This window comes from Taudactylus pleione, unplaced genomic scaffold, assembly GCF_031769625.1.
Source record: "Taudactylus pleione unplaced genomic scaffold, aTauple2 ptg000098l, whole genome shotgun sequence".
NCBI classification, from domain to species: domain Eukaryota; kingdom Metazoa; phylum Chordata; class Amphibia; order Anura; family Myobatrachidae; genus Taudactylus; species Taudactylus pleione.
In genome coordinates, this window is record NW_028284500.1 from 1,845,517 (window position 1) to 1,868,688 (window position 23,172).

A 23,172-nucleotide genomic window follows, 5' to 3' on the forward strand; every position below is an offset into this window, starting at 1 on the left:
GCATGCGCACGACTGAGCTCCCTCCGTCGTGTACATGCGCAGTGGGGCAACATCGACCCGCTTGCAAGCGTCCTGCGCTCGTGAGCGGGTCTGAATGACCCCCAGAGTTCAAGGTGTTGACTTGGCCTCCAAATTCCCAAGATCTCAATCCGATCGAGTATCTGTGGGAGGCGCTAGAAAAATAAGTCCCGGGGCTAAATGTAATAGAGTGCAAGCCAGCGCTGCTGCAGGGATACATGCCAGTATTCCCCTATTTTTAAAGCAGCAAGCATGTTAAAGGCAAAACCAAGCTGGTTTGCTTTTAACATGCTTGCTGCTTTAAAAATATGGGAATACTCACGTGTATTCCCGCTCGCACGCTGTTACATTTAGCCCCAAGTCATGGAGGCCCTACTCCGCAACTTACAGAACTTAAAGTATCTGCTGCTAACATCTTGGTGCCTGATACCACAGAACACCTTCAGAGGTCTTGTACAGCCCATGCCTCCACGGGTCAGAGCTGTTTTGGTGGCACAAGGAGGACTTACACAAAATGAGGCAGGTGGTTTTAATGTTATGGCTAATCGGTATATACAGACATAGACAAAGTTGTTAGTACCCTTACTGCTCATTGAAACAGTGCTTAGTTCCTCCTGAAAAGTGATCAAATTAAAAGCTATTGGGGCCTATTCATCATCGAAGGCCATATGGCCTCCGATGATGAAGGTTAGAACTCGCTGCGAGGGATACTTTAGTATCCAACTCTCAGTAGGGGAAGCCTGACACCGGAGCAATTCATCATTGCTCCGGTGAGTGGACAACTGCTCCAAAAAGCAGTTGTCCCTGTGGAAAGTATCGCAGCTACTTATGTAGCTGCGTTTACTTACCTGCTTCCCGGCAACGGGTCACGCATGCGCACAGCCGCCAGGGAGCTGGTGAGGAGGCGATGGAGGGTTGCGCTCGGTTCCCTCTTCGTATCCCCGGAACTCCTTCCCATAGGAAGGATCGGGGACCCGAGAACAAGCGCCGTCTGAAGATGGCGCTTGCTCTCGGCAGCAAACTATTCAGCGCTGACCAGTTGGCACGAGACTCCAGACTGGTGTACTATTTTCCGGTTGCTGTGTGTGTGAAGAGGGAGTCCATCTACCCCAGGACAGGGACCCCTAATCTTGTCGTGTTACAATTTATATATATATACTCTCACGTCCAGAATGAGGCTTCATAAAGCCTTCAGTACATCTCCTCTTTGCAGCTAGAGTGACAGAGGCGATGTGTCAGGCCAGGCTGCAGCCAGAATGAGATTTTCCCAAGGCATCTTGTATAACGTGAAGAGAACGTCGCATATTACAAGGAATTTTCCCCTCTGCTCGGTTGTAATGAGTGAAATTATCATATTATTACCTCAGAAATAGTCAAGAATTTAATCATGTTAACCGGAAAACCGCTATCTTACACAATGCAAATAGGCTCTTTATACACATTTTGAATTCTCCAGTCACATCCTGTAGGAGATGGCGCAGAATAACTTGTTGAGTTTAGGTCCTTCCATGCCCCTGGGGGAAACACAGGCTGTTGATATATTCCAAATAGATTTGTAACAAGATGCGGAAAACGGTTGATTTAATTTCTTATTAGTGAAAAAATCAATCTCTTAAACTATGTAACAACAGACTGGCACATCTGATATGTCTCATCTCACAGCAGGACGTCGACGGAAGAGTGTGAAGTCTCTTAACTAACCAACCACTTAATCCCTGGTTCTGCAAGGTACTGGCGTGTTAACTGCCTGACTGCCAGGCGACTGGCCCCGCGTTGCAGAGCTGGTGGAATCCCTTGCAGGGATAATGTTTAAGCTTCACTGCAGAAGCAATGAAAAAAAATAAAAATAACAGATTCCAGAATATGGGAAGAGATGAACTCTGTAAAATGATATACACGTCTATTGTTTCTGGATGTTATTTGTCATTTCAAGATATTGAACAAACGGTGCAGCTCGGGAGAAGGTAGGGGGGGGGGGGGGGTGAAGTGAAAGATATGAAGAATCACTGAGGGAAATGGGTGAAGAAGGGGGGGGGGAGGATTTGAAATTAGAAGGAGGGGCGAGGATGGAGGAGAGGGAGAGACAAGCGAAAAGGCGAAGATTGTCTATAAAAGAAGGGGGAACCTCGCTGGCAGTGACTGACAGAGAGGTTATACAGGAGCTCCTCTCTCATTAAACATTCCTGAGGGAATCAGACTGAGCCAGAGACACAGAGGATACGGCTGCTGGGACCAGACTGCGGGAAAGATGCTGGAGCTCTCTGTATCCTTTGAGAAAACATTAGGAGATGGTTAGAGACACAGAAGAGGAGGATGATGCAGTGATTGGTGTGTGTGTGTGTGTGTGTGTGTAGAGTGATTGGAGATGGGTGGGTCACTTGCAGACCCTTTATAGCCTTTGACACAGGTAGAGGTGATATAAAAGAATCACAGTTAACCGGCAGCAAATGCATTTTACAGGTGTCCCTGGCACAGAATGAAGTCTTGCTAACTGCCCCTTACTATGTTAACTCTTTTGCTGCCGGAAATGCCTGTAACTGCAGCAGGGTCAATACCATAGGGTGAAGAAAATCTCTGCTGTAAAGCCAAACTTTAACCTCTTCTCGCTGCCATCGGTTAGCTGCATCACAGGTAACCATAACACAGTCGTTCTCTGCGTCTTGCCCCCCTGCATGAGCTGGTTACTCATATGCTCCATCGTCTGCTAAACTCATCTGCAGATATTTTTTTGTGGAGCAGAAAACACAACTGAGATGATGATGTCCATTGGAACAGTTGATGTGCCCTAATCATTCGGATTACATCTCGTTCACCGGAGCAGTGGATCCCAGCGGAAGTGACCCTCTTCTGAGGGTGCAGACATTTTCAGGAGAGGCTTTGCGCCAGCTGAGTGATGGTTGGCGCAATTAGGCACCAGTTAATATTCAGTCTATGTCAGTGTGACTTCATGTCTGAGAGTAGTGTCCCGGGAAGATGTCCCTGGCTTTATGGGAATGTGTCCTCATGCCTATGTAGGAATGAATGATGATGTCTGTAAATGGGAGATATTTTTTGCCCTGATTTCTGTGTATGTTGAAGTTTGTGCCCTGGTGTATGTCTGTGTATTTGTACCATTTGCAATGTTTGTGACTTGACGTCTATGGGAGGTTTGTGTCCTGGTACTTATATAGGGTAGATTTATTTCCTGATCTGAATGTGAGATGTATATTCTTATGCGTTCTAATCTGTGTAAGAATGTGTGGCCTCAAATCCATGTGGTTTTTGTCGCTCTATAAGGGGATTTGTATTCTGTAATAAATGTGTGTAGGTGGTTTGTGTCCTGATGTCCTGTACATGGCAGGTTTGTGTCCTGATGTCTGTGTATATGGCAGGTTTGTGTCCTGATGTCTGTGTATATGGCAGGTTTGTGTCCTGATGTCTGTGTATATGGCAGGTTTGTGTCCTGATGTCTGTGTATATGGCAGGTTTGTTTCCTGATGTCTGTGGTATGTGGGTGGTTTGTTTCCTGATGTCCGTGGTATGTGGGTGGTTTGTTTCCTGATGTCTGCGGTATGTGGGTGGTTTGTGTCCTGATGTCTGTGTATATGGCAGGTTTGTGTCCTGATGTCAGTGTGTATGGCAGATTTGTTTCCTGATGTCCGTGGTATGTGGGTGGTTTGTGTCCTAATGTCCGTGTATATGGCAGGTTTGTTTCCTGATGTCCGTGGTATGTGGGTGGTTTGTGTCCTAATGTCCGTGTATATGGCAGGTTTGTTTCCTGATGTCCGTGTATATGGCAGGTTTGTGTCCTGATGTCCGTGTGTATGGCAGATTTGTTTCCTGATGTTCGTGTATATGGCAGGTTTGTGTCCTGATGTCAATGTGTATGGCAGATTTGTTTCCTGATGTCCCTGTATATGGCAGGTTTGTGTCCTGATGTTAGTGTGTATGGCAGATTTGTTTCCTGATGTCCGTGGTATGTGGGTGGTTTGTGTCCTAATGTCCGTGTATATGGCAGGTTTGTTTCCTGATGTCTTTGGTATGTGGGTGGTTTGTGTCCTGATGTCCGTGTATATGGCAGGTTTGTGTCCTGATGTCCTTGGTATGTGGGTGGTTTGTGTCCTGATGTCTGTGTATATGGCAGGTTTGTGTCCTGATGTCAGTGTATATGGCAGGTTTGTGTCCTGATGTCTGGGTATATGGCAGGTTTTTGTTCTGATGTCTGGGTATATGGCAGGTTTGTGTCCTGATGTCTGGGTATATGGCCGGTCTGTGTCCTGATGTCCGTGGTATGTGAGTGGTTTGTGCCCTGGGGGTAGATTTACAAAAGTAAACATTTTTTCAATTATAGATTTGTGGTGATTTTTAATTTGGTTTTTAACATCAGAGATTTACTAAAGTCAAAATCTGATGTAATATCGAATATAAAACCGAATCCCCTCCAAAATTGAATATCGGCAAAACATCGGTTATTTTACAAAGACGGATATAGGATCTCCTAGTTTACTAATATTCGATTTGAAAATCATACACAATATCCCCAAATAATAGACTAAAGTCTGACAGGTGATTTGAGCTTCTAAACCGCAATCTATTCCCTAAACCTTCATTATGATGCCTATAAAAGTAGAGCTGACGGACTCTACGCCGATGTGTTTGCAATCGAGCAATTATTGGTAAAATGCGCATACGTAGTATTCGCGCTGCGCATGCACCAAAGCCTAATAGCGATGCTGCTTTCAACGCCCACATTTGCGTAGAGTGATTGACAGTCAGGCATCATTTCTGGCCGTTGATGGGTGAGCGGTGGCAAAAACACTGATGAGTAGTGGCTGTTTTTGGGGCGTGTCGCTGGGTGCGCCTGCGAATCCGTACACAAGCAGTGTGCTTCCAGCGCCTCTGTTCAGGCTGCCATGCTGCGTGGCCATTAACTTAATTGAGCTTACGATTACGGAAGGATGTGTGTGTGCTGGGAATGTGTACGCAGTTAGTGCGCCTTTGCGATTGCTCCGCAGGGCGTCTCTGTAGTTTTCAGGGCTGCTGTGTTTTTTAACAAATAATTTCGCACATCCTCAACGTGCTGAAATCGCCATAGCATCCGTCATTGAATCAGGCGGTGTAAGGCTCTATGTGATAGGTACAAATTACATGATTTTAGATGTTATCAATTTTAAAAGAAAGCAAGAAACACTTGAGGATTTGAGCACATCCCTAATAAAAAGGGACCCAAACATGTGGTTCACTGTGGCTGTAGGAATCATGGGCCTTATTCAGATACGAATGCAGTGCACATTGCTCCTGCGTCTTTGGGTTCCCTGTCTCCAAGCCGTGACAGCCTGCAGCTTAGGAGGAACTTTGTGCGACGACGCAGGACCCGTCCTGCACATGCAAAGGCGCCCCACCATCGGAGATGTAGACAAACCAGAATTAGAGGAACCACAGTAGCTTCTTGCATGTAATATGTATTGTACAATAGGAAGACATTAGGAAGTGGATTTTTAATATGATATCATTAAATTTTATATTAGCGTTTATAGGGGATTTTATGTTTGGTTTTGAAATTGACATTCAAAACCGACCAAGAACCCACTAGTCAAAATTTAACAAAATCAAATTAGATTTTTTAAATCAATTTAAAAAATCAAATTTTAGTAAATGTGTGAGTTTAACTGTGAAAATTAATGTCGATTTGATTTCAGATGAGTTAAATCGAACATAAAATAGAATGCAAAATCAAACTTAATATACCCCTTTTGCCTGTGTGCTGTATATGGCAGTGTTTGTGTGTTTGTGTCCTAATGTCTATGTATGTGGCAGGCTCGTGTCCTGATGTCCGTGGTATGTGAGCGGTTTGTATCCTGATGTCTGTTTAGACAGCAGGTTTATGTTCTGTTGTTCGTGGTATGTGTATGTGGGAGGTGTGTGTCCTGGTTCTGCGTATGTGGGAGGTGTGTGTCCTGGTGTCTGTATATGTGGGAGGTGTGTATCCTAGTTCTGCGTATGTGGGAGGTGTGTGTCCTGGTTCTGCGTATGTGGGAGGTGTGTGTCCTGGTTCTGCGTATGTGGGAGGTGTGTGTCCAGGTGTCTGCGTATGTGGGAGGTGTGTGTCCTGGTTCTGTGTATGTGGGAGGTGTATGTCCTAGTTCTGCGTATGTGGGAGGTGTATGTCCTGGTTCTGCGTATTTGGGAAGTGTGTGTCCTGGTGTCTGTGTATGTGGGAGGTGTGTGTCCTGGTTCTGCGTATGTGGGAGGTGTGTGTCCTGGTGTCTGTATATGTGGGAGGTGTGTATCCTAGTTCTGCGTATGTGGGAGGTGTGTGTCCTGGTTCTGCGTATGTGGGAGGTGTGTGTCCTGGTTCTGCGTATGTGGGAGGTGTGTGTCCAGGTGTCTGAGTATGTGGGAGGTGTGTGTCCTGGTTCTGTGTATGTGGGAGGTGTATGTCCTAGTTCTGCGTATGTGGGAGGTGTATGTCCTGGTTCTGCGTATTTGGGAAGTGTGTGTCCTGGTGTCTGTATATGTGGGAGGTGTGTATCCTAGTTCTGCGTATATGGGAGGTGTGTGTCCTAGTTCTGCGTATGTGGGAGGTGTGTGTCCTGGTGTCTGTGTATGTGGGAGGTGTGTGTCCTAGTGTCTTTGTGTGTGAGAAGTGTTTGTCCTGCTGTCTGTGTATGTGGGAGGTGTGTGTACTGGTGTCTGTGCATATGAGAGGTGTGTGTCCTGCTGTCTGTGTATGTGGGAGGTGTGTGTCCTGGTGTCTGCGTATGTGGGAGGTGTGTGTCCTGGTGTCTGCATATGTGGGAGGTGTGTGTCCTGGTTCTGCGTATGTGGGAGGTGTATGTCCTGGTTCTGCGTATGTGGGAGGTGTGTGTCCTGGTGTCTGCGTATGTGGGAGGTGTGTGTCCTGGTGTCTTTGTGTGTGAGAAGTGTGTGTCCTGCTGTGTGTGCGTGTGAGAAGCATGTGTCCTGCTGTCTGTGTATGTGGGAGGTGTATGTCCTGCTGTCTGTGTATGTGGGAGGTGTATGTGCTGGTTCTGCTTACGTGGGAGGTGTGTGTCCTGGTGTCTGTGTATGCGGGAGGTGTGTGTCCTGGTGTCTTTGTGTGTGAGAAGTATGTGTCCTGCTGTCTGTGTATGTGGGAGGTGTGTGTACCGGTGTCTGCGTGTGTGGGAGGTGTGTGTCCCGGTGTCTGTGTATGTGGGAGGTGTGTGTCCTGGTTCTGCGTATATGGGAGGTGTGTGTCCTGGTTCTGCGTATATGGGAGGTGTGTGTCCTGGTGCCCGTGTGTGTGAGAAGTGTGTCCTGGTGTCTGTGTATGTGGGAGGTGTGTGTCCTGGTGTCTGCTTATGTGGGAGGTGTGTGTCCTGGTGTCTGTGTATGTGGGAGGTGTGTGTCCTGGTGTCTGTGTATATGGGAGGTGTGTGTCCTGGTGTCTGGGTATGTGAGAAGTGTGTGTCCTGCTGTCTGTGCGTGTGAGATGTATGTGTCCTGGTGTCTGTGTATGTGGGAGGTGTGTGTCCTGGTGTCTCTGTATGTAGGTTTGTGTCCTGGTGTCTGCGTATATGGGAGGTGTATGTCCTGGTGTCTGTGTATGTGGGGGGTGTGTATCCTGCTGTCTGTGTGTGTGAGACGTGTGTGTCCTGGTGTCTGTGTATGTGGGAGGTGTGTGTCCTGGTGTCTGCGTATGTGGGAGGTGTATGTCCTGGTGTCTGTGTATGTGGGGGGTGTGTATCCTGCTGTGTATGTGGGAGGTTTGTTTCCTGGTGTCTGTGTATGTAGAAGGTTTGTGTCCTGGTTCTGCGTATGTGGGAGGTGTGTGTCCTGGTGTCTCTGTGTGTAGAAGGTTTGTGTCCTGGTGTCTGCGTATGTAGAAGGTGTGTGTCCTGGTGTCTGTGTTTGTGGGAGGTGTGTGTCCTGGTGTCTACGTATGTGGGAGGTGTGTGTCCTGGTTCTGCGTATGTGGGAGGTGTGTGTCCTGCTGTCTGTGTATGTGGGAGGTGTGTGTCCTGGTGTCTGTGTATGTGGGAGTCGTGTGTCCTGGTGTCTGTGTATGTGAGTGGTTTGTGCATTGATGTCTGTGTACAGATGTGCCAACATACATCTATCCTCCATGCGCTACAAGTTGCGCCACGCATAGCACGGTAGCTCAGTGTGCCTGGGTAGCCCTGAGCATTTTTCATGCAACTTTTTTACACAGTGATGTGAATAGCTAGCAAAGCAGTTTTTGCTGATTAAAATGATATGTAGCATGCCTATGTTCTCTGTGCTTTTGCGGGTGTATCTGCATGAGAAATGCTACGTTGCAGTGTCAGTGGCGGTAACACTGTAACATAGCGTTTCGCATGCAAATACATCCGCAGACGCACTAAGAACATAGGCATAGTACATATCATTTTAATCAGCAGAAACTGCTTGTGCTAGCTAATCGTATCACTGTGTGAATAAGACTCATTTGGAGTTAAAAAAGTCACTCAAAGAGACGCTCAGCGCTACAGAGTCACGCAAAAGCAAGGCGCGATTAGAAGGGCTGTTTAACCCGCAGGAAGGCTAGTTGTATGAGGACACATCTGTATATGGCAGGTGTGTATCCTGTTGTCTGTGTATGTGGGAAGTGTATGTCCTGGTTCTGCGTATGTGGGAGGTGTGTGTCCTGTTGTCTGTATGTAGGAGGTGTGTGTCCTGCTGTCTGTGTATGTGGGAGGTGTGTGCCCTGCTGTCTGTGTATGTGGGAGGTGTGTGTCCTGTTGTCTGTATGTAGGAGGTGTGTGTCCTGGTGTCTGCGTATGTGGGAGGTGTGTGTCCTGGTGTCTGTATGTAGGAGGTGTGTGTCCTGGTGTCTGCGTATGTGGGGGGGGTGTGTCCTGCTGTCTGTGTATGTGGGAGGTGTGTGTCCTGTTGTCTGTATGTAGGAGGTGTGTGTCCTGCTGTCTGTGTATGTGAGAGATGGGTGTCCTGCTGTCTGCGTATGTGGGAGGTGTATGTCCTGGTGTCTGTGTATGTGGGGGGTGTGTATCCTGCTGTCTGTGTATGAGAAGTATGTGTCCTGCTGTCTGTATGTGGGAGGTGTGTGTCCTGGTGTCTGTGTATGTGGAAGGTGTGTGTCCTGGTTCTGCGTATATGGGAGGTGTGTGTCCTGGTTCTGCGTATATGGGAGGTGTGTGTCCTGGTGCCCGTGTGTGTGAGAAGTGTGTCCTGGTGTCTGTGTATGTGGGAGGTGTGTGTCCTGGTGTCTGCTTATGTGGGAGGTGTGTGTCCTGGTGTCTGTGTATGTGGGAGGTGTGTGTCCTGGTGTCTGTGTATATGGGAGGTGTGTGTCCTGGTGTCTGGGTATGTGAGAAGTGTGTGTCCTGCTGTCTGTGCGTGTGAGATGTATGTGTCCTGGTGTCTGTGTATGTGGGAGGTGTGTGTCCTGGTGTCTCTGTATGTAGGTTTGTGTCCTGGTGTCTGCGTATATGGGAGGTGTATGTCCTGGTGTCTGTGTATGTGGGGGGTGTGTATCCTGCTGTCTGTGTGTGTGAGACGTGTGTGTCCTGGTGTCTGTGTATGTGGGAGGTGTGTGTCCTGGTGTCTGCGTATGTGGGAGGTGTATGTCCTGGTGTCTGTGTATGTGGGGGGTGTGTATCCTGCTGTGTATGTGGGAGGTTTGTTTCCTGGTGTCTGTGTATGTAGAAGGTTTGTGTCCTGGTTCTGCGTATGTGGGAGGTGTGTGTCCTGGTGTCTCTGTGTGTAGAAGGTTTGTGTCCTGGTGTCTGCGTATGTAGAAGGTGTGTGTCCTGGTGTCTGTGTTTGTGGGAGGTGTGTGTCCTGGTGTCTACGTATGTGGGAGGTGTGTGTCCTGGTTCTGCGTATGTGGGAGGTGTGTGTCCTGCTGTCTGTGTATGTGGGAGGTGTGTGTCCTGGTGTCTGTGTATGTGGGAGTCGTGTGTCCTGGTGTCTGTGTATGTGAGTGGTTTGTGCATTGATGTCTGTGTACAGATGTGCCAACATACATCTATCCTCCATGCGCTACAAGTTGCGCCACGCATAGCACGGTAGCTCAGTGTGCCTGGGTAGCCCTGAGCATTTTTCATGCAACTTTTTTACACAGTGATGTGAATAGCTAGCAAAGCAGTTTTTGCTGATTAAAATGATATGTAGCATGCCTATGTTCTCTGTGCTTTTGCGGGTGTATCTGCATGAGAAATGCTACGTTGCAGTGTCAGTGGCGGTAACACTGTAACATAGCGTTTCGCATGCAAATACATCCGCAGACGCACTAAGAACATAGGCATAGTACATATCATTTTAATCAGCAGAAACTGCTTGTGCTAGCTAATCGTATCACTGTGTGAATAAGACTCATTTGGAGTTAAAAAAGTCACTCAAAGAGACGCTCAGCGCTACAGAGTCACGCAAAAGCAAGGCGCGATTAGAAGGGCTGTTTAACCCGCAGGAAGGCTAGTTGTATGAGGACACATCTGTATATGGCAGGTGTGTATCCTGTTGTCTGTGTATGTGGGAAGTGTATGTCCTGGTTCTGCGTATGTGGGAGGTGTGTGTCCTGTTGTCTGTATGTAGGAGGTGTGTGTCCTGCTGTCTGTGTATGTGGGAGGTGTGTGCCCTGCTGTCTGTGTATGTGGGAGGTGTGTGTCCTGTTGTCTGTATGTAGGAGGTGTGTGTCCTGGTGTCTGCGTATGTGGGAGGTGTGTGTCCTGGTGTCTGTATGTAGGAGGTGTGTGTCCTGGTGTCTGCGTATGTGGGGGGTGTGTGTCCTGCTGTCTGTGTATGTGGGAGGTGTGTGTCCTGTTGTCTGTATGTAGGAGGTGTGTGTCCTGCTGTCTGTGTATGTGAGAGATGGGTGTCCTGCTGTCTGCGTATGTGGGAGGTGTATGTCCTGGTGTCTGTGTATGTGGGGGGTGTGTATCCTGCTGTCTGTGTGTGAGAAGTATGTGTCCTGCTGTCTGTATGTGGGAGGTGTGTGTCCTGGTGTCTGTGTATGTGGAAGGTGTGTGTCCTGGTGTCTGTGTATGTGGGAGGTGTGTGTCCTGGTGTCTGTGTATGTGGGAGGTTTGTGTCCTGGTGTCTGTGTATGTGGGAGGTGTGTGTCCTGGTGTCTGCGTATGTGGGAGGTGTGTGTCCTGCTGTCTGCGTATGTGGGAGGTGTGTGTCCTGCTGTCTGTGTATGTGGGAGGTGTGTGTCCTGTTGTCTGTATGTAGGAGGTGTGTGTCCTGGTGTCCGTGTATGTGGGAGGTATGTGTCCTGGTGTCTCTGTGTGTAGAAGGTTTGTGTCCTGGTGTCTGCGTATGTAGAAGGCGTGTGTCCTGGTTTCTGCGTATGTGGGAGGTGTGTGTCCTGGTTTCTGCGTATGTGGGAGGTGTGTGTCCTGGTGTCCGTGTATGTGGGAGGTGTGTGTCCTGGTGTCTTCGTATGTGGGAGGTGTGTGTCCTGGTGTCTGCGTATGTGGGAGGTGTGTGTCCTGCTGTCTGTGTATGTGGGACGTGTGTGTCCTGGTGTCTGTGTATGTGGGAGTCGTGTGTCCTGGTGTCTGTGTATGTGAGTGGTTTGTGCATTGATGTCTGTGTACAGATGTGCCAACATACATCTATCCTCCATGCGCTACAAGTTGCTCCACGCATAGCACGGTAGCTCAGTGTGCCTGGGTAGCGCTGAGCATTTTTCATGCGACGTTTTTACACAGTGATGTGAATAGCTAGCAAAGCAGGTTCTGCTGATTAAAATGATATGTAGCATGCCTATGTTCTCTGTGCTTTTGCGGGTGTATCTGCATGAGAAATGCTACGTTGCAGTATCAGTGGCGGTAACACTGTAATGTAGCGTTTCGTATGCAAATACACCCGCAGACGCACAGAGAACATAGGCATGCTACATATCATTTTAATCAGCAGAAACTGCTTGTGCTAGCTATCCGTATCACTGTGTGAATAAGACTCATTTGGGGGATAAAAAAGTCACTCAAAGAGACGCTCAGCACTACAGAGTCACGCCACAGCAAGGCGCGATTAGAAGGGCTGTTTAACCCGCAAGAAAGCTAGATGTATGAGGACGCATCTGTATATGGCAGGTGTGTGTCCTGTTGTCTGCGTATGTGGGAAGTGTATGTCCTGGTTTTGCGTATGTGGGAGGTGTGTGTCCTGCTGTCTGTATGTGGGAGGTGTGTGTCCTGTTGTCTGCATGTAGGAGGTGTGTGTGTCCTGTTGTCTGTATGTAGGAGGTGTGTGTCCTGCTGTCTGTGTATGTGGGAGGTGTGTGTCCTTCTGTCTGTGTATGTGGGAGGTGTGTATTTCCTGAATTTTGTATGTGAGAGATGTGTGTCCTGCTGTCTGCGTATGTGGGAGGTGTGTGTCCTGGTGTCTGTGTATGTGGGAGATTTGTGTCCTGGTGTCTGTGTATGTGGGAGGTTTGTGTCCTGGTGTCTGTGTATGTGGGAGGTGTGTGTCCTGGTGTCTGTGTATGTGGGAGGTGTGTGTCCTGGTGTCTGTGTATGTGGGAGGTTTGTGTCCTGGTGTCTCTGTGTGTAGAAGGTTTGTGTCCTGGTGTCTGCGTATGTGGGAGGTGTGTGTCCTGGTTTCTGCGTATGTGGGAGGTGTGTGTCCTGGTGTCCGTGTATGTGGGAGGTGTGTGTCCTGTTGTCTACGTATGTGGGAATTGTATGTCCTGGTTCTGCGTATGTGGAAGGTGTGTGTCCTGTTGTCTGTATGTAGGAGGTGTGTGTCCTGCTGTCTGTGTATGTGGGAGGTGTGTGTTCTGGTGTCTGTATGTAGGAGGTGTGTGTCCTGCTGTCTGTGTATGTGGCAGGTGTGTCCTGCTGTCTGTGTATGTGGGAGGTGTGTGTCCTGGTTTCTGCCTATGTGGGAGGTTTGTGTCCTGGTGTCTGCGTATGTAGAAGGCGTGTGTCCTGGTTTCTGCGTATGTGGGAGGTGTGTGTCCTGGTTTCTGCGTATGTGGGAGGTGTGTGTCCTGGTGTCCGTGTATGTGGGAGGTGTGTGTCCTGGTGTCTTCGTATGTGGGAGGTGTGTGTCCTGGTGTCTGCGTATGTGGGAGGTGTGTGTCCTGCTGTCTGTGTATGTGGGACGTGTGTGTCCTGGTGTCTGTGTATGTGGGAGTCGTGTGTCCTGGTGTCTGTGTATGTGAGTGGTTTGTGCATTGATGTCTGTGTACAGATGTGCCAACATACATCTATCCTCCATGCGCTACAAGTGGAGCACGCATAGCACGGTAGCTCAGTGTGCCTGGGTAGCGCTGAGCATTTTTCATGCAACGTTTTTACACAGTGATGTGAATAGCTAGCAAAGCAGGTTCTGCTGATTAAAATGATATGTAGCATGCCTATGTTCTCTGTGCTTTTGCGGGTGTATCTGCATGAGAAATGCTACGTTGCAGTATCAGTGGCGGTAACACTGTAATGTAGCGTTTCGTATGCAAATACACCCGCAGACGCACAGAGAACATAGGCATGCTACATATCATTTTAATCAGCAGAAACTGCTTGTGCTAGCTATCCGTATCACTGTGTGAATAAGACTCATTTGGGGGATAAAAAAGTCACTCAAAGAGACGCTCAGCACTACAGAGTCACGCCACAGCAAGGCGCGATTAGAAGGGCTGTTTAACCCGCAAGAAAGCTAGATGTATGAGGACGCATCTGTATATGGCAGGTGTGTGTCCTGTTGTCTGCGTATGTGGGAAGTGTATGTCCTGGTTTTGCGTATGTGGGAGGTGTGTGTCCTGCTGTCTGTATGTGGGAGGTGTGTGTCCTGTTGTCTGCATGTAGGAGGTGTGTGTCCTGTTGTCTGTATGTAGGAGGTGTGTGTCCTGCTGTCTGTGTATGTGGGAGGTGTGTGTCCTGCTGTCTGTGTATGTGAGAGGTGTGTGTCCTTCTGTCTGTGTATGTGGGAGGTGTGTATTTCCTGAATTTTGTATGTGAGAGATGTGTGTCCTGCTGTCTGCGTATGTGGGAGGTGTGTGTCCTGGTGTCTGTGTATGTGGGAGGTTTATGTCCTGGTGTCTGTGTATGTGGGAGATTTGTGTCCTGGTGTCTGTGTATGTGGGAGGTTTGTGTCCTGGTGTCTGTGTATGTGGGAGGTGTGTGTCCTGGTGTCTGTGTATGTGGGAGGTGTGTGTCCTGGTGTCTGTGTATGTGGGAGGTGTGTGTCCTGGTGTCTGTGTATGTGGGAGGTTTGTGTCCTGGTGTCTCTGTGTGTAGAAGGTTTGTGTCCTGGTGTCTGCGTATGTGGGAGGTGTGTGTCCTGGTTTCTGCGTATGTGGGAGGTGTGTGTCCTGGTGTCCGTGTATGTGGGAGGTGTGTGTCCTGTTGTCTACGTATGTGGGAATTGTATGTCCTGGTTCTGCGTATGTGGAAGGTGTGTGTCCTGTTGTCTGTATGTAGGAGGTGTGTGTCCTGCTGTCTGTGTATGTGGGAGGTGTGTGTTCTGGTGTCTGTATGTAGGAGGTGTGTGTCCTGCTGTCTGTGTATGTGGCAGGTGTGTCCTGCTGTCTGTGTATGTGGGAGGTGTGTGTCCTGGTGTCTGTGTATGTGGGAGGTGTGTGTCCTGGTGTCTGTGTATGTGGGAGGTTTGTGTCCTGGTGTCTGTGTATGTGGGAGGTGTGTGTCCTGGTGTCTGCGTATGTGGGAGGTGTGTGTCCTGCTGTCTGTGTATGTGGGAGGTGTGTGTCCTGGTGTCTGTGTATGTGGGAGGTGTGTGTCCTGGTGTCTCTGTGTGTAGAAGGTTTGTGTCCTGGTGTCTGCGTATGTAGTAGGTGTGTGTCCTGGTGTCTGCGTATGTGGGAGGTGTGTGTCCTGGTGTCCGTGTATGTGGGAGGTGTGTGTCCTGTTGTCTGCGTATGTGGGAATTGTATGTCCTGGTTCTGCGTATGTGGAAGGTGTGTGTCCTGTTGTCTGTATGTAGGAGGTGTGTGTCCTGCTGTCTGTGTATGTGGGAGGTGTGTGTCCTGGTGTCTGTATGTAGGAGGTGTGTGTCCTGCTGTCTGTGTATGTGGGAGGTGTGTGTCCTGCTGTCTGTGTATGTGGGAGGTGTGTGTCCTGCTGTCTGTGTATGTGGGAGGTGTGTATGTCCTGAATTTTGTATGTGAGAGATGTGTGTCCTGCTGTCTACCTATGTAGGAGTTGTGTGGCCTGCTGTCTGTGTGTGTGAGAGGTGTGTGTCCTGATGTCTGTGTATATGAGAGATGTGTTTTCTGGTGTCTGTGCATGTGAGAGGTGTGCGTCCTGGTGTATTGAATATGGGAGGTGTGTTTTTCATGCACCCCTTTAACCTGTTTAATTTAGCTTGTGTCAGCTGTTTTTCTAGGTGCTTTGCAACAGGTGTGCTCGGTGACTGTTTCACCTTTAAAAGCAAAGTTGATGTGAGCTTTAAACCAGATAGCATACCTTGAGTTTAACACTAATGGTATAGTGCAGTAGAGTAGGGACTTGCAGTAATGTGGGGTCCCTTGACTGTGGCTGCAAGTTTAAATGCAATGATCAGTTTAACCCCACTGTTTATTATTATTATTATTATTATTATTATTAGTTATTATTAGTTATTATTTTGAGTGCAGAGCCATTGTGATTTCTACATAACTAAATTTATATATTTTTAAAAACGTATATACACTTATATATATTTTGAATAATAATCTACATCCCACACTGTGCTCGCCTAACCCCATTCGCATCCCACACTGTGCTTCCCTTCCCCATCCACATCCCACATTGTGCTCCCCTTCCCCATCCACATCCCACACTGTGCTCCTTATCCACATCCCACACTGTGCTCCCTATCCACATCCCACACTGTGCTCCCTATCCACATCCCACACTGTGCTCCCTATCCACATCCCACACTGTGCTACCTATCCACATTCCACACTGTACTGCCCATCCACATCCCACACTGTGCTCCCTATCCACATCCCACACTGTGCTCCCTATCCACATCCCACACTGTGCTCCCTATCCACATCCCACACTGTGCTCCCTATCCACATTCCACACTGTGCTCCCCTTCCCCATCCACATCCCACACTGTGCTCCCCATCCACATCCCACACTGTGCTCCCCTTTCCCATCCACATCCCACACTGTGCTCCCCATCCACATTTCACACTGTACTGCCCATCCACATCCCACACTGTGCTCCCCTTCCACATTCCACACTCTGCTCTTCCCGTCCATATCCCACATTGTGCTGCCCATCCACATCCCACACTGTGCTCCCCTTCCCCATCCCACATTGTACTGCCCATCCACTTCCCACATTGTACTGCCCTTCCACATCCCACACTGTGCTCCCCTTCCATATCCCACACTGTGCTCCCCTACCCCATCCACATCCCACACTGTGATCCCCTACCCCATCCACATCCCACACTGTGCTCCCCTTCCACATCCCACATTGTACTGCCCATCCACATCCCACATTGTACTGCCCATCCACATCCCACATTGTACTGCCCATCCACATCCCACACTGTGCTCCCCATCCACATCCCACACTGTTTTCCCCATCCACATCCCACACTGTGCTCCCCATCCACATCCCACACTGTGCTCCCTATCCACATTCCACACTGTGCTCCCCTTCCTCATCCACATCCCACACTGTGCTCCCCATCCACATCCCACACTGTGCTCCCCTTCTCATCCACATCCCACATTGTACTGCCCATCCACATCCCACATTGTACTGCCCATCCACATCCACACTGTGCTCCCCTTCCACATCCCACACTGTGCTCCTCATCCAAATCCCACACTGTGCTCCTCATCCACATCCCACATTGTGCTCCCCATCCACATCCCACACTGTGCTCCTCATCCACATCCCACACTGTGCTCCTCATCCACATCCCACATTGTGCTCCCCATCCACATCCCACACTGTGCTCCTCATCCACATCCCACACTGTGCTCCTCATCCACATCCCACATTGTGCTCCCCATCCACATCCCACACTGTACTGCCCATCCACATCCAACACTGTGCTCCCCATCCACATCCCACATTGTACTGCCCATCCACATCCCACACTGTGCTGCCCATCCACATCCCACATTGTACTGCCTATCCACATCCCACACTGTGCTCCCCTTCCACATCCCACACTGTGCTCCCCTTCCCCATCCACATTCCACATTGTGCTCCCATTCCCCATCCACATTCCACATTGTGCTCCCCTTCCCCATCCACATCCCACACTGAGCTCCCCTTCCCCATCCACATCCCCCATTGTGCTGACCTTTCCCCCTCCACATCCTGCATTGTGCTTCCCTTCCCCATCCACATCCCACACTATGCTTCTCATTCAAATGCCTCACAGATCTCCCCTGCTCCTTGTCCTAGCCCCTCATCATAATGGCACAGCTCTAGGTAACTGGGGAAATCTGCTCCGGTCCTTCTTTGTTACAACCTGGAGGTCCTTTATATTTGCGGGTACCCCTCCAAAAAAGGTGTTTTTAAAATTGTTTTGCAAATATTCTTTAATAAATATGCCCCTTTAACCTGCTGTCTATGTGCATGCGGAACCTGATAGCTGTGTATTTGTGCCTTGTTTCCTGCTGATACTTGTGTGAGTTGTTTGTATCTGCTTATTGGTAATATATCAGAGGAAATAGGCAGAGAGTAAAAAGCTCCAAGGAATGATGCAATGGGATTGTGAAAAATAATTTGGCATTGAAAATTATGCCATCATGAAGTAAGAAAGACATATAACTAATGTCAGAGGAACTTTTGTGACCTGTATATTCAGAACGAAAACCTTTCTTTACAAAGACCTTATAATCTGTTTTTTTTTATGTTACATCGCCAAAATTTGGATATATTGGGCAACAGGATGGTGAATTGATTTTGAAATCATCTCTCAGTGGGAAGGCACTAGGAAATGCAATGGGACTTGAAATATATATTTCTCAGTCTCCTAAGACAAGCGAGAGACCTAGATCTCACTCCCATTAAATTTGCGTTAATATTTTATTTTGTGAGATAGGAGTAATTAAATTTAAATGCTAGAAGGTTATGTCTGTGCGAACCAAACATGGACATAATATGTGGAAAAGGGAAGACAAGATACCGTAGTTGGAATATTTTATATTTGTACAACATTGCTTACTTGAGCACGTCAGTTTTACCAAAATGCAGGATCTCCAAAAGGAACCCGCTTAGATATTCCCAAATTCCGAATGGCAAATAAGAACAGGTGATTTTTATATGCTACGCGTTTCAGCACTCGGAGGCGCCATTCCAGTTCACAACAACAGCATGTGCAGTTGACCAGGGCAGATATTTGATGAATAAGGTGGCATCAGTTTCTAGCTATTATCTTCTAGAAGGTGCTAGATAAATATTAAGTATAATCTGATTGGTTGCTATGGGCATCATCTCCACTTCTAAAAACCTGCAGTTTAGTAAATATAGTCCCTGATTCAGAGCCGGATGCTCTGATAGAGCGCTTGCTCTGAATCAGGGCCGTCCTTCTATTTTTTTAGAGCGGCCTCCTGTTCGCTCGCATAGCTGTGGGTGACCACCCATAGCTATAGCGAGCGGCCAGGAAGATGGTCGCGATGGTCAAGACCATCGCGACCATCGGGCTTGCGACGAGACCCTTGTGGTAGCATTCCCACTGACATCACTTGTATGCGTTCCCATGGGAACGCCTCCGTCTGGGCAGCCACGCCCCCGGCACGCCCACCAAAGGGGGCGTGCTGTCACTCAACATCGACAGCATGCCCCCTTTGTAGCGAGACCCGGAGCGACTGCTTGCCCGTCGCTATCCGGGTCTCGCGCATGCGCACGATGGAGCCGCCTCCGTCGTGCGCATGCGCACTGGGCCAACATCGACCCGCTTAGACCCATCCTCCCTAGATATTGCGTGGCTGAATATTGTATGCACTTGTTAGCAATGGGTGTCAAACACACAAATTACACGAGGACCAACTCAGAAATTAGAATATATAAATATAAACTTTTACTGGCAAATAAAAATAACAGTAATCGCAGCATCAACAAAAAATTTCAGAATCTAATTCACAATATAAACAAATGCATAATAAACTGCTCCTGGAGTCTCATAGACCCGTAGTCACAGTGCTATATAATCCCCCAGGAGAATAAATGTCCGGAATTAAATGCAATACAAAAGGTCTTGTGTGGACTGTAGATGAAAGAATCCAAAAGAAGTTCTCCTTTCATAATAACAGAACTCACATAATTACAGTCCCTCGTTAACGGCATATACACAGCTTGTTGTGACCGCAGAACATTTTACAAGACACTTTCCAATAGATATTTTAAATGTGCATATATTTGAATCAATGTGATATGTTTTCCACAGGCTTGGTGGACTCCATGAGTACTTGTAGCTAGAAAGAGCTATCATCCAGTGTTACTAAGCAAATGCTAAGGACAGAACTTGGATACTAGTCGAAACGTAATGTAATAAAAAGCCACTATTGTCGTAGGTGGTTCTACCTTGAGTTTAGCTATAGTCCAGCAGATAAAGCCCAGAGCTGTGGTTATGCAATATATGCTGTGTCATATGATGGATAAGAGCATATCTTACCATCAGGGGTGCTGGGCCTGTTGGAGAGGCCCATTAGGGGCCCGGGCCAGCTGCTGAAGGGGACAAGTTTAACTTTCGCAACATACACTTTGGGGTTTTTTTGGGAGGCGGTGTGGACATGCCTCCCAGATTCGACTATGCCCTCATCCCCCCAGTACCTGGGCCCTGTTGATCTCTCAATGGCCCTGCTCCCTGTTGTAATGCTGTTACTTCTCCCCCATATGAACCTGGAATCCATAAGGTCAGAGGGTGAAAAGTGATCCAGGATATAATAAAAACAAGCTTTCTAACGCGTTTCCCTGGTGGAGTACCAATTTCATCAGAGGAATAACAATATATTGCTCTGATGAAACTGGTAGTCCACAAGAGAAACCTGTATGGGGGAGAGGTATATGTCCTGATGTCTATGTATCTGGAGCGCTCTGACCTGATGTCTGTGTACATTGAGGAAGGGAGAGGTCTGTGTCCTGATGTCTGTGTATTAGGAGGAGGGAGGGGTCTATGTCCTGATGTTTGTGTATTAGGAGGAGGGGAGAGGTCTATGTCCTGATGTTTGTGTATTAGAATGCGGGGAGTGGTCTGTGTCCTTATATCTGTGTAATAGGTGGAGGGGAAAGGTCTATGTCCTGATGTTTGTGTAATAGGAGGAGGGGAGAGGTATGTGTCCTGACGTTTGTGTAATAGGAGGAGTGGAGAGGTCTGTGCCCTGATGTCTGTGTATTAGGAGGAGGGGAGAGGTCCGTGTCCTGATGTCTGTGTATTAGGAGGATGGGAGAGGTCTGTGTCCTGATGTCTGTGTATTAGGAGGATGGGAGAGGTCTGTGTCCTGATGTTTGTGTATTAGGAGGAGGGGATAGGTCTGTGTCCTGATGTTTGTGTATTAGGAGGAGGGGAGAGGTCTGTGTCCTGATGTTTGTGTATTAGGAGGAGGGGAGATATCTGTGTCCTGATGTCTGTATATTAGGAGGAAGGGAGAGGTCTTTGTCCTGATGACTGTGTATTAGGAGGAGGGGAGAGGTCTGTGTCCTGATGTTTGTGTATTAGGAGGAGGGGGGAGGTCAGTGTCCTGATGTCTGTGTATTAGGAGGAGGGGAGAGGTCTGTGTCCTGATTGTGTATTAGGAGGAGGGGAGATGTCTGTGTCCTGATGTCAGTGTATTAGGAGGAGGGGAGAGGTCTGTGTCCTGATGTTTGTGTATTGGCAAGAATGACTGAAATGCGGTTATTAGATGTCAGATATAAAATTTAATAACATAAACCAAATGGTGTAAGAATGGGACATTACAGATGCTTCTTATATGTCAAATTCACTTTGCTCTATTCCCGAGTCACGGTACCTGTACCGTATTCCCTTTTTGTGATATGTATCTATCAGCTATTGTTATGAAAATGCCTCAAACCCGTCTTGGAATGTTCACATGGCAACCACCAATGTCACCCTCCTTCCATTGACTGTCTGCACAGATATACTATATACCTCGCACTCGCCTCCAAGACACTTACTACTAAACAATTTGCACAATCAAGTCTGATTATTCTATTGGTATGCAAAATGACAATATTTATTGTGCAAGTGCAGATGTTTTAAATATATGACATCCTACAGCACATATAAGTCTCGTTGGCCATCAACAAACCGATGAGACCTGACATTTGCCGGTTCCATACATGTTTATGTGGTTGTCAAACTGGTCTGAGAAGCGGTAGATCAGATTTTAGCTGTGTCTGGTCTGTTTCACTGATCTGGCAGCACACTGCATGGCACACATGCCATACCTACTGCATGCCACTGGAGAGTGTGAGCCCAACAGTTCTTTATTGCTAAAAGATTTATTTAAAGAGTTAAACTGTGTTTTTGTCATTTTGGTTGTCATCTTTAACACAAAGCCCACAGCACTGCCTGTATTTCCAATCCTGAGCTGACCTTTACTCGGGCCAGAGACTTGGGTTACTGAACAGGGGGCAGCTCTGCTCATTTTCCCCCAGGGGATGCTGCCAGGATTGATATTATACCTGCCCAGGCTTTGTGGGCAGAGGGTCAAGTCCTTGTCACATGAGACACTAGGGTGGCAGCATGTCCTCATTTGGGAAGTTGACAGAGTATTTCAGTCTGAGGAAATCAGGAGAGGACATCCGGCCTGGACGCAGCTCTGGAAGGAGGAGTGGGAGCTATTGCTGTACTATCACACAGTCCAGGTACAAAACATAGCCATGTGTGGCCAGGGTACTAGCTTCAACAGCTCCGCTGCTGCTTTACAGTCCAAAGCTCCTCAGGTTGGAGGAAATACCTGTCACAACTTTGTAGTTTGTTGTATGTTTCCGTGCTACAAACTAGAGGACAGTGAAAATCTTATGGCGCCGTTGGGGGGAACTAAGGGCCCGATTCAGACCCGCTCAATAGGATGCGTTCGCATGCAGCCAGACGATGTTTGCAATCTGCGCATGCGATCGCATCGCAGTGCGCGTGTGCAAACCAGTGCGAGCGATCGGGAAGCGTTCGCTCGCTGCGCATAGACAGGCCGGCAGAACGAGTGACAGGAGAAGCCGTTTGTGGGTGGTGACGGGCTGGGCGCTAGAAACGGGGGCATGGTGGTGCGAATGCAGGCGTGCCTGAGCGTCTCGACGCCGTTTCAGAGGCGTGCATAATTAAGAGGCAGCGTCACTTGGCTGTATTTTACACTGAAGCGCTCGCAGTGCTTGCGGTCGGGTATGGCCAACCACAAGTGCTGCGTATGCATCCGATGGTACTCGATGTCACCGATGGTTGCATACACTTCCTTTAGATGACGTGCGCAAGTGGGTGTCTTAAGACAGGCTGGTGGGCGTCTGCATACACAAAGCGATCGCACGCCAAGACATAGTGGGCGTGCTAATGCCTTGCTGTGCGATCGCCTGCCTTGCCGAATTTACATATGCATCTAGCGAGCGGGTCTGAATTGAGCCCTAAATTCACAGAGAATTAAGAATTTGAAGGAGCTGTTAAGTAGAGATTAGCAGTGGCCTCGCCTCGTCTTATAATAAACGACCTAACCCAATGCAACAATAAAATACACCCCACAACAATATGGAACTATCAGAACCTTTCCTTGTTGCAAACCAGCATTTGGCACCATAGAGATCCTTAGGTTGACCGACGCCACACGCACTCATGGGTTTTAGGGCCTGATTCAGAGCGTCTCGTAAGCGGCCGCTCGTTCGCTCCGAGCAATGTTTGCCCAACTGCGCATGCGTACGGATCGTTATACGCATGCGCGAACCAGTCAGTGCGGTCGAAATTCATGTGCTTGCAAAATAGCGAATGCCTGATAATTTGAGTGACAGGAGGAGGCGTATGTGGGTGGTAACAGGGGAAGGTGCTTGAAAACGGGGAGTGGAGACCCGAACGCAGGCGTGCTTAAAGGTCAAAACGGGCGTTTTATGGGTGTGCATAATTAATACAGCAGCGTCATTGACCACGTCACTGGGTTATTTTATAGCCAGAACTGCTCGCAAAATTGTGGTAGCAAAAACCAACCACAAGAATAGCGATCAGTTCATACCCTGGTCGATGTACTCGATTAATCTAATAAATAGCGGACATGACGTAGGATGCGAGCGGCCAGGGGGCGTATTTTTTAAAAA

The 23,172-nt window shown here is 48.3% G+C and overlaps 1 protein-coding gene across 5 annotated transcripts in view; it reads left to right on the forward strand.

Annotated features, from left to right (window-relative positions):
• LOC148526422 (ankyrin repeat and fibronectin type-III domain-containing protein 1-like) overlaps positions 1 to 23,172 on the forward strand; it is a 493,356-nt gene that overhangs the window by 100,499 nt on the left and 369,685 nt on the right. The window contains exons 1-2 of one of the 5 annotated variants that reach the window (XM_088470358.1): positions 2,143 to 2,281; positions 21,446 to 21,747. The exons of 3 other annotated variants lie outside the window; for them this stretch is intronic. In XM_088470358.1, coding sequence (XP_088326484.1) covers positions 21,626 to 21,747 — 122 coding nt within the window. In that variant the 5' untranslated portion in view covers positions 2,143 to 2,281; positions 21,446 to 21,625. Of the gene's footprint in view, positions 1 to 2,142; positions 2,282 to 2,920; positions 2,935 to 21,445; positions 21,748 to 23,172 lie in introns of those variants that run through there. One more of the 5 variants, XM_088470363.1, reaches the window with a different exon arrangement.